General features: G+C 38.0%; 1 protein-coding gene across 2 annotated transcripts in view; it reads left to right on the forward strand.

Annotated features, from left to right (window-relative positions):
* Positions 1-13093, forward strand: part of SEC24D (SEC24 homolog D, COPII coat complex component) — a 56846-nt gene that overhangs the window by 30207 nt on the left and 13546 nt on the right. For both annotated transcript variants that reach the window (XM_080373543.1, XM_080373544.1), the window contains exons 9-11: positions 4224-4362; positions 5982-6097; positions 8993-9117. In XM_080373543.1, coding sequence (XP_080229669.1) covers positions 4224-4362; positions 5982-6097; positions 8993-9117 — 380 coding nt within the window. The remainder of the gene's footprint in view (positions 1-4223; positions 4363-5981; positions 6098-8992; positions 9118-13093) is intronic.

Consider the following 13093-nt stretch of genomic DNA (forward strand, 5'->3'; position numbering starts at 1 on the left):
GTATTCGTGTTGTTTCAGTGCTGAGGTGGAAAACGCATCTGAACAATGGTGAAGTCAAACTGAGGGTGAAAACGTAGCTCCTAATGCAGATGGGAGGGTCTGTGTCAGGGAGTGGATAGGAACCCACCTTGGCTGTGGTAGGCAGGAAAAGGCAAAGACAAGGTGCAATGTCCATCACATGTGGAGGTTTGTCTTGTAGCCCTGTCCGTATGCCAGTCTGGCAATGAAAACAGATGCTGTATACATTTTATTTTGCTTGTGATAAGCAGCTAGTTTTTTTAAGTGTTTGTGTATGCCTCTCTTGTTCTCCAGAGACACACACTCTCTCTCATGATTTTTCTCTTTAGAACACCTTTATAGAGATGTGCCATGATGATCTTGAGCTTCATCACGGTCCTTACTCCTACACTTACAGTTTCCAGCTGTGATCTTGATCTTGCAGCATGAATATGGTGATACTTTGCAGACATAACAGGGAACCCTCAGGAGGGTGTCAGGACTTCATTTTTATAGCAAGCAATAGTAATTCTGCTTTCTCAGAGTTGAAAGCACAGGTTACAGTCCCTCTGGAAATTTTTATGGATGTATTTCATCTTGGAGCTGTGCCACCAACGTCTATCTATTGCTTTGTGATATCGCTCTGACTCCTTAGAGATGTTCTTGCTGAAATATTTCCAAAATAAAACTCTTGCTATCGCAGCTATATTTGGGCTAATTGTGGGATAAGTTATGGTTTACCAGATCGACTTTCAGGACTTGCACTCTAATGGGGCCCTGAAGTTCCAGAGAAGGGGAAGTTTATGCAGGTCTCTTACAATAGTTCCATCTCTTCTGCCCAGTCTTCCTTTGCTTTAACCTAAAACTAATGTTCTGTCTACCAGCACAACTGATTCTTTCTGCCTCTCTTCTTTTGACTTACGTAAAAGGAATCCCTTTTATGCGTCCCATCCAGATTTGGGCTACCAAGTACTGGTTTAGTCATTGGTTTTAAGAAATTTTTTGGTAGTGCTGGAACACCAACAATCAATACCTAAGTGTTCCTTTTTGTGAGGTCTGTCTCTGTTCACAGTTAGGTTTTTGAAGACATAAGGGGGAAGAGAAGTATAAGGCCATAACAAGTCCACAAGCATAGCAGATAACTATGGTAGATATCGAACTTGATTCTCTTACTATTTGTAGAGATTTAAGAGAGGAGAGAAAGAAAATGCTGATACTTTATAGGTGGAAAAGCAAAAGAAAACTAAGCATTGCATTTGTTAAAAAAACCCAAACAACAAAAGAACAAACTAACGTAATGAAAAAAGAGATTTTTTTTTCTTCTATCTTATTGCCCTGCTCCTGTAAGAGTTTGCCACTGATTTCCATGGGACCATAAATGGAGCTCTGCTTTATCTTCTGTTATGCAGTGACATCTACAGAGAGTGGAGCACATCAAACAAGACTTCCCCATTTAGTACCGTGTCTTTTTTAATGACCATTTTTCTGTTATGTATTCGTTAGTGTAAACTTGTAACTTTGTACAGTATTATTTATCTTTGTACATTCCTATGGAGATCTACCTTTTTTTTAAAAAAAAAAAAAAAAAAGGTTACTTCATCCTGACAGAAGCTGTTTTGACAATCAGAACTTAGCTAGCAGTTTACACGCACAAATGGAAATTACTTTCTCTTGATGGATTGAATGTCTAGTCTTAGGGTTTAATGTCCTGGAAGATTTCAGCTTTTTTGAGATAAAGTTTCTTTCACAACTGTATTATTCACATCAAGAAGTGGGTATTTGATGCTTTCAGTCTGAGTGCTTATTCTGAAGTTATTGTATGCATAGCTTTATTATTTATTATTGCTCATTATTGATGTTATGTTTGAAAGTATGTAAAGAAAATACTAAAATGTAAATGCCATATAATTTAAAAAAATTCCAAGTGAACAAATCAATACATATAGGGCTTTTTTGGGGAGATTTTTATTTGTTAGACAAAATCCTTAATTGTGTTACTTGTGGTTTTGGTTGGTTTTGCTTCATTGATTAATCTCTCTCCACCCACACCCACCCACACCCTTTTTTTTTTTTTTTTTTTAAGATTCTGCATGCTTTTGTTATCGGTGTTTCATCCTTTATTTCTCTGGGCAAGACAAAACAGAATCCAGCATAGTATATATTTGCAGAACATTGTCTGTGGACACTATTTATTTAATACTTGAGCATGTGTTTTAACCTCATGTGCTGCACATAGACTCAGTAACTTCAAAACAACCATTTAATGTATAAAGTTAAATGTGCATATAAATCTTTGCAGACATAAGCCTTAGGCTACTGAGGCTCTAACCCCACTTTTTTAATAAGGACTGTGTAATAAGTGGGGTTTTTTAAAGAAACTTAAGGGGACGGGAAAACTAAAATTTCCCCCCCAAATATGAAAAGACCAGGAAAACCCCCCATTATTTTTGTTTCTGATCTCTTTAAAAAGTTAATTTATTAAGTATGTGTAAGAGTGTGGACACCTAGGCTCTGAACTTCATGACATTTATTTTTTGATTGTTCATGTTCATGCTTTTTATATAAAGGTCTTAATTTTAGTATTTCAAAATTTGATAATTTCAGGATAGCTTTTCTTTGCTTTTGGATAATACTAAATGTATCAAAACAAGGTTTAAAATGACTGAATCAACGTGTATAAATGCATCAGGAGTTGTTTTAGTCTTGTGTTTTTCCCCTACCAGGTCAGATGCTATGGTAATATCAACGGCAAACCAGATTCAGGCCTCATTAAGCTAATACAGCAGAATAATAATAAGAAAATTGCCAAGTAATGAACAAAACCCAGAAGTTTTAAAACTTATTAAGCGATTGTGGCTGATGAGCAGGTTTTGTAGCCAAGGCTTTCATGTCTAAAAAATTACCCTGATAGTTTGTCAGCTCACATTATTGTTTGATTTGTGTGAAACTCAATTTTTATAGAAGAAAGAACACAAAGTAAAATAGTATCTCAGTGGAACAGGAGGGAGCACTTAAAACCTACGTAGTAAAATATATGTATAACATCCTTTGCAAAAAGCATTAAACCCTTTGGAGAGGTAAAATAGTCTCTGTAGAATATAAACAAACAATAAAATACGTGTAAGTAGTGGATGCTAGAAGGACATGAATGATGTTCTAGATATTCAAAGACTCTTATGCTCCAAAAAAATATAAAGTGTATAATAGATGAAATATGTCTATTCTGTAAGAGAAAGAGTAATGAAAAAAAAAAAAAAAAAAGAATGTGCTAGTGGTATTTTAGCATTCAAAGGCTGTCAGCATTTTTCCTTTTGAGGAGATCTGTTATGGGTTGAAACTCTGGATTTCTTTTCATATTGTCATGTTCAGAGATTTTTAGTTGGGATTGAAGGGAGTAAGAAAAAAAAGATTCACAAATAATTGAGCAAACTTCCTTTTTTGTAGCCATTTAAAGTAGACTTTTCTAACATTAGGTATAATCACAGGAATCTTTCAGTTGCTGCACAATTATTACTGAAAGAGGCATCTGGAAAATGTCTTCTATTAGCTGTGGGTTTTGGCAGAGGCTGTAAGCAAGCATGGTCAGTGTAATTAAACTGACAAGTGGTTGAGATACTGTATTTGTTTGCTGTGTGTACTTTCCTTCAGTAAATGTTAATATTTCTTCTAAATCTCCTACTCTAGCTGGTGACCCTGACAGCATTTAAATGTTAGTGTAGCGCTTAACATGGCAGCACCGGGGGGGGGGGGGGGGGGGGGGGGGGGGGCAGCATTTAGGACAAAATAGTAGAAGCTTTCTTAGCAAATATCTGTTTGAGAGACTGCTTGCAATTGATTTCTTCAGGAAAATCTCAATCTGACAGAGAAGGTAAAATATGACTCCAGCTGATTTTTCTTAGTGAGCTGTAACAACCCTTTGCCTGGAGAAAATCAGCCTGGAACCCTAAACTTACAGTACTTTCAAAAATTGGTAGGCTTTTGGTGTGAGTCCTTACTCTCTTTCTGATAAGTGTCAGAATAGGGCCTGTGAACTTGTAAATTTAGTCCCTGAGGGGGATCTATGGAGCTGAGCCAACTGTACTGCAGATTTTGTGTGAATGCTGAACAATGAATGATAGCTTGATCAGGTGATCTCTAGCAAAAGTCTGAGCAGTAGCTTTCAAGCTGACTTTATTTGGTTTCAGGTTTGCATTGCTTTTTATAACTTCATGTATCTCATCATCTAGACACCTCTTTATGTTGTAAACCATGGTGAGACTGGACCAATCCGATGCAACCGGTGCAAAGCTTATATGTGTCCCTTCATGCAGTTTATTGAAGGTGGAAGAAGATACCAGTGTGGATTTTGCAATTGTATAAATGATGGTAAGTGATGTTTCTCTGATGTGTGATTCACACAAATGCCGTTAAACTAAAAAGAAACTATATCCCTAAAATTATATTCTTGACTCGCTAAGAAAATAGTTTAGTGAGATGCAGTAACTAGGTCTGTTTCACAAATAATAATAAAATACCCAAGAAAAATACGTAGAAATATTTGGTCAGTACAATTTGAAAAAATACATGTCTGAAAAATAATGCTGACTCATGAAGTCCAGCCTGATACAATCAAAACTTTATTTAAAAATATGTCAATGTAGGATACAAAGCTGTTTGTATTGCTAACTGAAAGCAACTTTGTGTGGAAAAACGTAATTTCCTTCAGAAATCTAAGTGTCCAGGAAGAACCAGATATTTAGAACCACGTTAGCTTAGTCCTGTCCATGGCTGTGGATACAGTGGTTAAATAACCTATTAATCTTACTGTGACAAGTGTTGGTTTTCACAGAAGATACCATGCCATATTTGTTCAAGTGTGCTGCATGTGACTCATAACTGTTCTTGTGCTCTTGGCTAAATCCCAAATCTTTGCCAGAACTAGCCTTTCTAGACATTTGTATCAAGTCGTATTTCCTCAGCTGGATCACAGTGGTATAGTGCTTTCCCTAATACAGTAATCTTTTCAACTCTGAAACGTGAACCTTGACAGACTCACTCCAACTTCTTTTCTGCCTGACGCTCAGATGTTTATGCAGGCATAGCAGATAACAGGTTTCATAGCTTGTTAGCAATTTAAAGTCTCATAGAGAGAAATGTAAATGCATGGTGAACATTTTAAGAAAGGCCTTTTAAGTTGCAGTGTCATTTTAAATCATGCTTCGTATTACTACAGTGTCTTTGATCTGAGTCAGAAAGCACTTAAAAAAGCCCCAACTTTATTGAGGACTAGAAATGGCCAAGAAACTAGGTAGATATTTTCCCCTGCTCATGCACACATACACTCTTTACAGGCAAAAGTGTGGAAAATAAGCTTTCTAAATATATATTGATTGAGGAAAGAGGAGCTAAAATCCAGAGGTTACTCTTCCCCAGCTTGACTCGAACCATGAGACTAGCTGTATAAATTGTTGTTGGCAAACCCACTTGATTTCTTACTGCTTTGGAGTTCTGCACTGGGTAAAGCAGTACAGTATTTAGGAAAAGTCCTAAATCTGCTGTCCCTCTGCAGAGCTCTGGCTCCAGTGATGTGAATTAAGCTGTGCATAGACTGTATCTGCTAACAGAATAGTCACTGTTAAGTGTGTATCCTGAGGGTAACAGGCTCCTGCCTGTGGAAATGGCCTGGGTTGGTTTTACCTACTCAAGCCTGACAGGGTAGAGGTGGGAGAATATGTGCATTGATAGGGGAATATGCCCTATCCTCCAAATACAGAAGAAACTGGCATTACCGGAATGTTGTGAGGTTTTGTTTGGTTGGTTTTTTTAAGCTGGGGTGTGGGGGGAAAAAAACCCAACATTGCAACTTGGGTGTTTAAACTCTTCTCTTGATCAGTAACAGAGAAGCCTACGTTAGTACATTGTGTATGTTGAAAGAAGCTGTTGGGTTATTTCCCTCCTCCCCGAAACATAAGTGATTTTTTCCCTGCTCTTGTGTTGGTTTTTAGTCCCTCCGTTCTTCTTTCAACATCTGGACCACATTGGCCGACGGGTAGACCACTATGAAAGGCCTGAGCTATCTCTGGGATCTTATGAATATGTTGCTACTTTGGATTACTGCCGAGTGAGTATTTCCAGTATGCAAACTTATTTACAATTTTATGTCAAAACAAACAAGATCCTTTAAGTAACTACAGTAGAGTAAATGCACTTGTAAGCGAAATATAATAGTCCAGGAACATTCTAGCAAATGAAGATAGATGCAGAGAATTTAGTGTTTATTTATGCAGAGAGTATTACGTTTTGTTCTTTCATGCTGCAGACTGTGAGACTAGCAAGTAAGAATAACAAATAGTGCAGCAAAGTCATGGATCACCAGTCATTGAAACGGTCATTTGGTCCTAGCTAGCATGTTGCACTGTTTAGAGAATATAGTTGAAATTTTGATGCGGTGTTGCATTTTAGGTGCACATCTTCTATTAATTTTGAAGGCAGAACCATGCCTAAATTGCCTTCCCAATATTGAAAACCTTAGCAAGGGAATTTGACCTTGTAATCTTTTCCTGGCAAGAGTGGTTTTAGTATTCTGACCAGTAAGTAAGTTAAAATGCAGTGGGTTCTCTCTCCGAGTATTGACTTGCTGAAGAACTCAGTCCAAAGCATGCTCAAGTCACTTCAAATATTTGTAGTAGATTTTATTAGAGAACTGTATTTGATACTTCTGAAAGCATAAATTAATTAAACTTTTCAAACTTTAGCTCATTTTACAAAATTATGAGTGTGACTTCATCTGTCCACAGTATGGACATATATTTCTTTCTTGCTGAAATCAGGCAGAATTATCTTCCTGTCAGTGGAACTGAGGTCATGATAAGGTCAGGGAAGGCAACTGGATCCTACAGAGTCCTGAAGTAGATACCAGTAACTTCCTCAGATCATCACATTATTGCTGGTATGAAGAGAATGAACAGGTTTAATTCTGCTTTCTCACTAGGGTACTGCTCCAAAATCCAGTGAAATTCCTGAGATGACCTGTATAGATTTTTTTTTTGGAATCTGGGTTAAACCCCAGAACAGGAGAGAGTTGTAGTGAGGCATTACAGAAATAGGGCGCAGGATCCTCAGTGTACATCCAGTGTAGCTCCACCAAATTCAGTTAAGCTTTGCTGATTTCTGGCAGCTAAACTTCTGGAAACTCATGGCTCTGTGCCATTTTCACAGTTCTTTTTCTCTGTTCCAGAGCGTAATCCTGTGTGATGCAGTCATCATCACAATGCATTTCATTTCAGTGCAGTGGCTTTTGCCATATAGCTTAAATCAGGGAGTTCCCTTGATAAGTCATCCAATATGGTCGGTCTGTCTTGTTACAAAGAGCCATCCATAGGCTTACTAGAATGTTACAAAAGAAGGAATCTCTTACGAAATTAACACTCATGCTGGAAATGCTAAGTCATTAAATTTTACAGAAGTTAATACTATTTTTATAAATAATTTTTCATTTTGCTCCAAGTTGCAAAGGTTTAATTATTTTATAAATCCAGTTTAAGACCAGAGCTGAAAAGTCATTTCCTTTTGTGCTTATCAAATGACAAGGATGAACAGCTACAAAAAATGTTAACAAATAACAGCTGGTTTGCATTATTGCGCTTCTGCTAAGCAGATGTGGTAAGAGCACAAGTCCTCTGTTCTGCCATATATTTGTCAGAAAATATGGAAGGATTCTTCATAAACAGTGATGCGGTACGAGAGTTTAGAAGTAGTGTGATAGTTTTTGAAATTTGAATCCAAGTACTGTAAAAAGAACAGCTTTTAAAAATACCGCCTGGTTTTAGTTCACAGGAGCCCTGATGTACATGATTTGGATGAAGTGAGATCAGGGGTTTAATGTTAGATTTAGTTTAAAGTGTGCCAGGGACTATGGATAAGTCATCATTCAAGGGTTAGGTTTTCTAAGGTTTAGTTTTAACACGAGTAATTTGGTTAAGTGGTCCGAACTCTGTGTATGAAGGTAGTGAAACAGTATAATGGAAAAGCTGTCCTGAATTTGACACCAAGTAATGACCACTACTCCTCCTAATGGGAATTAGGAAAACTGATCTTAGGGAGTATGATGATAACCGTTACTGTGTTCACTTTATATGGTCTTCTTCCTGAGTGCATCTCTAAGCATTACTTTGCTTTACTTGGAAACAAAAAACCCTTCATCTTACTTTTTCTTACTTAAGAAAACCTGTGTCAGTAATGTATGTCACAATTTGTATGCCACTTACATTATGAATAAGAGCAGTTCCCAAAGGAATCCATCAGGTAGGTCTGTGTATGCAGCAGTTCCATACATTGAATGTTCCACTCTCATGCTTTGATTACCTTACAAAAAGTGAGCTTATTCCTGAACATACAGTTCAGCTGTCCAGAATACATTGAAACATGAGACAGCAAGACAGACAAATGGGATGCAAATGATCATTGCTTAGTACTGCTGAGAACTTGAGATATTGTAATTCTGGTTACGTATCTAAGTTGTATTTTCTGTTTCCAGATTGCTTTGAAATCGCTTCAACAGTTGTTAAGAGGAAAATGCTAACAAAAGCCAAATTTAAGCATTCACATTAACAAAACAGTATTGCATATTGATATAGGAGATGCAAAACCACATGGGTACAGAAAAAAGCCAAAAGGCAAATTTGTTTAAACACTTGAATTGCAGCAGAAAATGTTTGTGTTTCATCTTATCTAATAAACTGTTACCCTTTACATGTTTTATTCCATTAGGATGCTATTTTCCAGTAGTAATGTTTTATTCCAGGGGTAGATTTCACCCAATACATGTCAGCTTTCTGCAGTAGTTACTGTTTATGATCCATAGCATTTTTTCAAACAACTGAACACTGTATTGATTTAATAATTTATAAGATTGCCTTATGGTACTAGCTGTATATTTTTTTCAGCATAACACTTTTCACTGTTTAGCAGTGAACACTTGTCTAATTTTCCCTACGAATGGTCATTTTTTCTGTAGAACAACAAGCCACCAAAGCCACCAGCTTACATCTTCATGATTGACGTATCATACAGAAACATAAACAGCGGCCTCGTTAAACTCATATGTGATGAACTGAAGACTCTGCTAGATAAACTTCCAAGGTAAAGAAACAAGTGTGCTTTGCTTAACTTGCTACACTGCCGTTTTCATGCAGCTTTGCGTGTTGAGAGGTAAAAACAAGCTAAGGAAAATTCAAAATTTACAGTACAGGCACTTTTGGGGTGATAGTGACCAAATGTTAATTTTAACACAGCTGGCAGTTCTTGAGCTTTGATGTCTGTGCTTACTGTATGAATAGAAAGAATCTGTCTAGTAGCCTGCATTCTTCTCCTTTCTTGTAGTGAACTCTAGTGGTATTAGCAGCTAAGTCCCAGGCTATAGTTTTGACTTTACCTGCTGTAGTTCTGTTTACTGCAATGCTGCTTTTCTCATTAAATTGAGAAATACCAAAAGCAGAATACTCAAGAATGGCAAGTCTCTAAAGCCATAGTGTTGATGGTTTGTATCTTTAGCTCTTATTATTAATTAGGAAAACTTTTAAAGCTTCTTGCTGTGCTGAGACTTTTCTTTCCTGGTATGTATCTGAGAGAACAATTCTTGTAGGCAACAAACATTTGCTTTGTAAGCATTAAACACACAGTGATAGTATTACTACTGATCAATATTAATGACAGTATATTATTTTAGTGTAGTTGAGTGTAGTTTTTAGTGTTGTATATTAGTGTAGTTCTCATTACAGCTTAAATAATGCAGGGACACTTAATTAAATGAGCAGTGAAGGACTGAGAAACTTAAGTAGCCGTTTCTCAGTGAAGGCATATAACGGTGTTGAAGAACGTAGAGGAAGAAAGTGCGTTCCAAATAACAATACTTGCAGAGGGAGAACAGACTTAAGAAACGGAGAGAGCAAAGTGAGGAGGAGTGGGAGACGAGATCCTTGAGATTATCTGGTATATGTTAGAAATCTTTTATCCTGTGTCCTTCTGGGATCTCTGTGCATGAAAGAAATTCCAGTCCAGGGTAGGGCGTTAGTGTGTCAGATGCCCATGTAAGGCCATCTCTCAAGTACTCTGTCACTGAATATTACACTGGAGTCACTAGTGTGTGATACTATCCTGAAGCTGTCTTGGACCTTTCCATCAGGGATTGGTCATGACTCTGAAGATAGCCATGATGGTAGTAACAAAAAGCAGTCGGCAGTTTAGAAACACCAAGGTTGGATAGGGAAAGGTGAGAAGAAATGAAAGCAAGTGTATCAAATTCTTCTCACCAGCACTCTGCAGAGATCTGCTGCTAACTAATTTGTTTGCAGGGCCAAGGAAAAAAAGCAATGAAAACAAATAAAGAACACACCCTTCAGTTTCTTGTGACTTGTCTGTTGTCTTTAAACAATATTAATTTCAGAAAAACACTTAAGGCATTCCAGCGAAATTTGTGGTAAAACTTTTATTTTGGTGCTGACACACAAAGGTCACTGTGTTCATTTTCTGTTGCTGGCAATGACACCTGCAAAAATATTCTGCTGTTAGCACATGAGGGGAAAGCCCTGTGCAGGGAATTCACCCTCTGCTCCTGTCTTTAAGAGGAAGGATTTGTGCTAGCAAAGCAGTCTGTGTCCCAGAAGGGCCATTGGTGTGAAGGCCTGTGCTGGGTGAGCCTGTGAAAGTGGCTGTGAAGTAAGAAGTTAGAGGTAGCAAAGCAGGGATTAAGATAGGTGGTTCAAGACCTGCTGTTAAGATCTTTGTGGTTTTTTAGACTTGCAACACAGCAGAAAACACATTATTTGCTTGCTTGAAATTGTAGAGCAGACTTCCAAACTTATTTGTTCCGAACCAGAAACCCCTGACTCCGTATTTAGAGAAATACAGAGAAATATGTTTACAGAGATTGTGCTTATGAACTCAGAAAATCAAACTAGTTGTCTAGTTGTGCAAATACGATTTTTAGGTGCATAATTAAAAACCATAAGCCAAAACCACTTGAATGCATTTCTGTACATATGATCCAGACATCTCATTCTGAGACTTAAAGAACGGAGCGTGTGAGATATATAGGCAATGGGCTGCTGCATTTACAGCTACTCTTTAAAACAGGGGTCCTCAAACTACGGCCTGCGGGCCGGATACAGCCCCCCAGGGTCCTCAATCTGGCCCCCGGTATTTACAGACACACACACACACACACACACTCCTCGCTGGGGGTTGGGGGGTGGGAACCAAGCAGCCGCAGATGGCTGCCTGCCACTTCATCTGCGCACCGGCCCCCTGGTTAAAAAGTTTGAGGACTCCTGCTTTAAAATTATGATAGCAGAAATGGAATGAAGTGTGGTAGTACAGACTGCCACAGGTAAAAGCAGTATCTGAAAAAATTGTCCCAAATACCTGCTGTGTAGCAACCTTGGGACTACTGGGATAATGTAGGTACTTCTCTTTGAAGTAGGAAAGTGGTGTATGTACAGAAAGTTAATGATACCTTGTCTTCATCAAGCTCCTGAGTGCTTCCCGTTAATCATGTTACCAAAAAACTATTTTCTGTCCAAGTGCTGGGAATGATTAGAAATCTACATTGAGGAATGATGCTTCCATTTGAGTTAGTGTATCTTAGAGGAATTATTTAAAATGTTTCTTTATGGAGCGTGTTCAATATAGAATTCCGATTTGTTTTAGATCAAAGTCACCTCTTTTTCATCCAGCTGTGTTCCCATAAAACATGAATGGTAGATTAACATTCTAGACTGACATGAGAGGTAAAGAATGTAGATGAGAAAAATTATTATGCTCCCAAGCTGAAGGTTTTAGATGAAGCTTGTTAAACTGCTCATGAAAAAAAAAATTCTCTGAAGACAAACAGATTTGATAGCCAGGAAGAAGGCTGACAGTTGTGGGGGTTTTTTTATTTGCTGTAAGAAAAAATAAACAAGAATTGCAGTAGAAATGTATTTGCCATTTCTCCTCTTCAGTTTGCCTTTTGATTCTGCAAGCATCTGTGAAGTCATGAAATGCAGTATGTTGGTTGAAGTGGAACAGGATAGAGGCCTTGCCGTGGATTTTCTTGCGGCCAAGGCTTTGCATTCTTTAGAAGGATGAATTTTTTCAAACCATGGCTGCTTTTCTATGCTGGAGGCTCAAGGGTGACTGTTAACACTGTTGTTTCTTCAGAGGTTGGAGTGAAGGATGAATTGTACTTTTTTTGCCCTAAGTGCCTAGCAATTGGAAATACTATGGCAGGGCCTCTGGTATGAAATTCTTTTGGTGTGATAGTAACATCTGTATGAGTCTGCGTACATTATGTTTGTCAATGGGCATGTTTCTTTGTGCTAAATTTTTTACACTCATAACCTTCCGTGAGTGACTTCTTCTATCAACTACAGAAAAAAAAGTGAGCTTGGCTGTTTCTGTGGTTCCTATTGCTGCAGTCTCCAATAACTTTGTGGTACATAGCTCTACATCCTGGTGAGGTTAAACAATAATTCTTGCTGTTCCCCTCTTACAAATGGAGACTGAGGCACAGGGAAATGAAATAATTTCCTCTCAGATTGTAAATTAATTCAGTGGTATAGCTGGGTCTTTAATGAGGATTTCCAAATTTTGTACTTCAAATATGAAACTTTTTCAAACATGTAAAATGTGCAAAAGCCAGACTTGGTATTTGCTGGTTTTGTGACATCTCGCTGTAAGTTAAGTAGGCTGCTTAGATGTTTATAATGTGGCTGTATAGAACATACGGGCTGATCTGTAGTAATTGCAAGTACCCCAGGCTTCCTATCTGGCATATTTTGCACTAAGGGCTTGGTTTGCCATTTATGGGAAGAACACCCTGCTACAAGAAGGTGCTATTTTTTTTATTTGTAATGAAGACCACTTTTTTGTAGCACTGCCTTGTAGGGAAAAGCTCACTAAACTTAGGACTGCAAACCTGGTAAGGGTCTAACTAGTATTGTTAATAAAGACGGAGTGGGCTACTGCTTAGAGGTGTTACCTCCACAAAAACAGAGGCTGAGCCTGCTGCCTGCAGCATTCCCGCAGGTGTAGCTCACAGCAGCAATTTGCTACCTTTGTGTGGCCTGGGAACTTGCCA

The sequence above is a fragment of the Falco punctatus genome (assembly GCF_963210335.1).
Source record: "Falco punctatus genome assembly, chromosome: 1".
NCBI lineage: Eukaryota > Metazoa > Chordata > Aves > Falconiformes > Falconidae > Falco > Falco punctatus.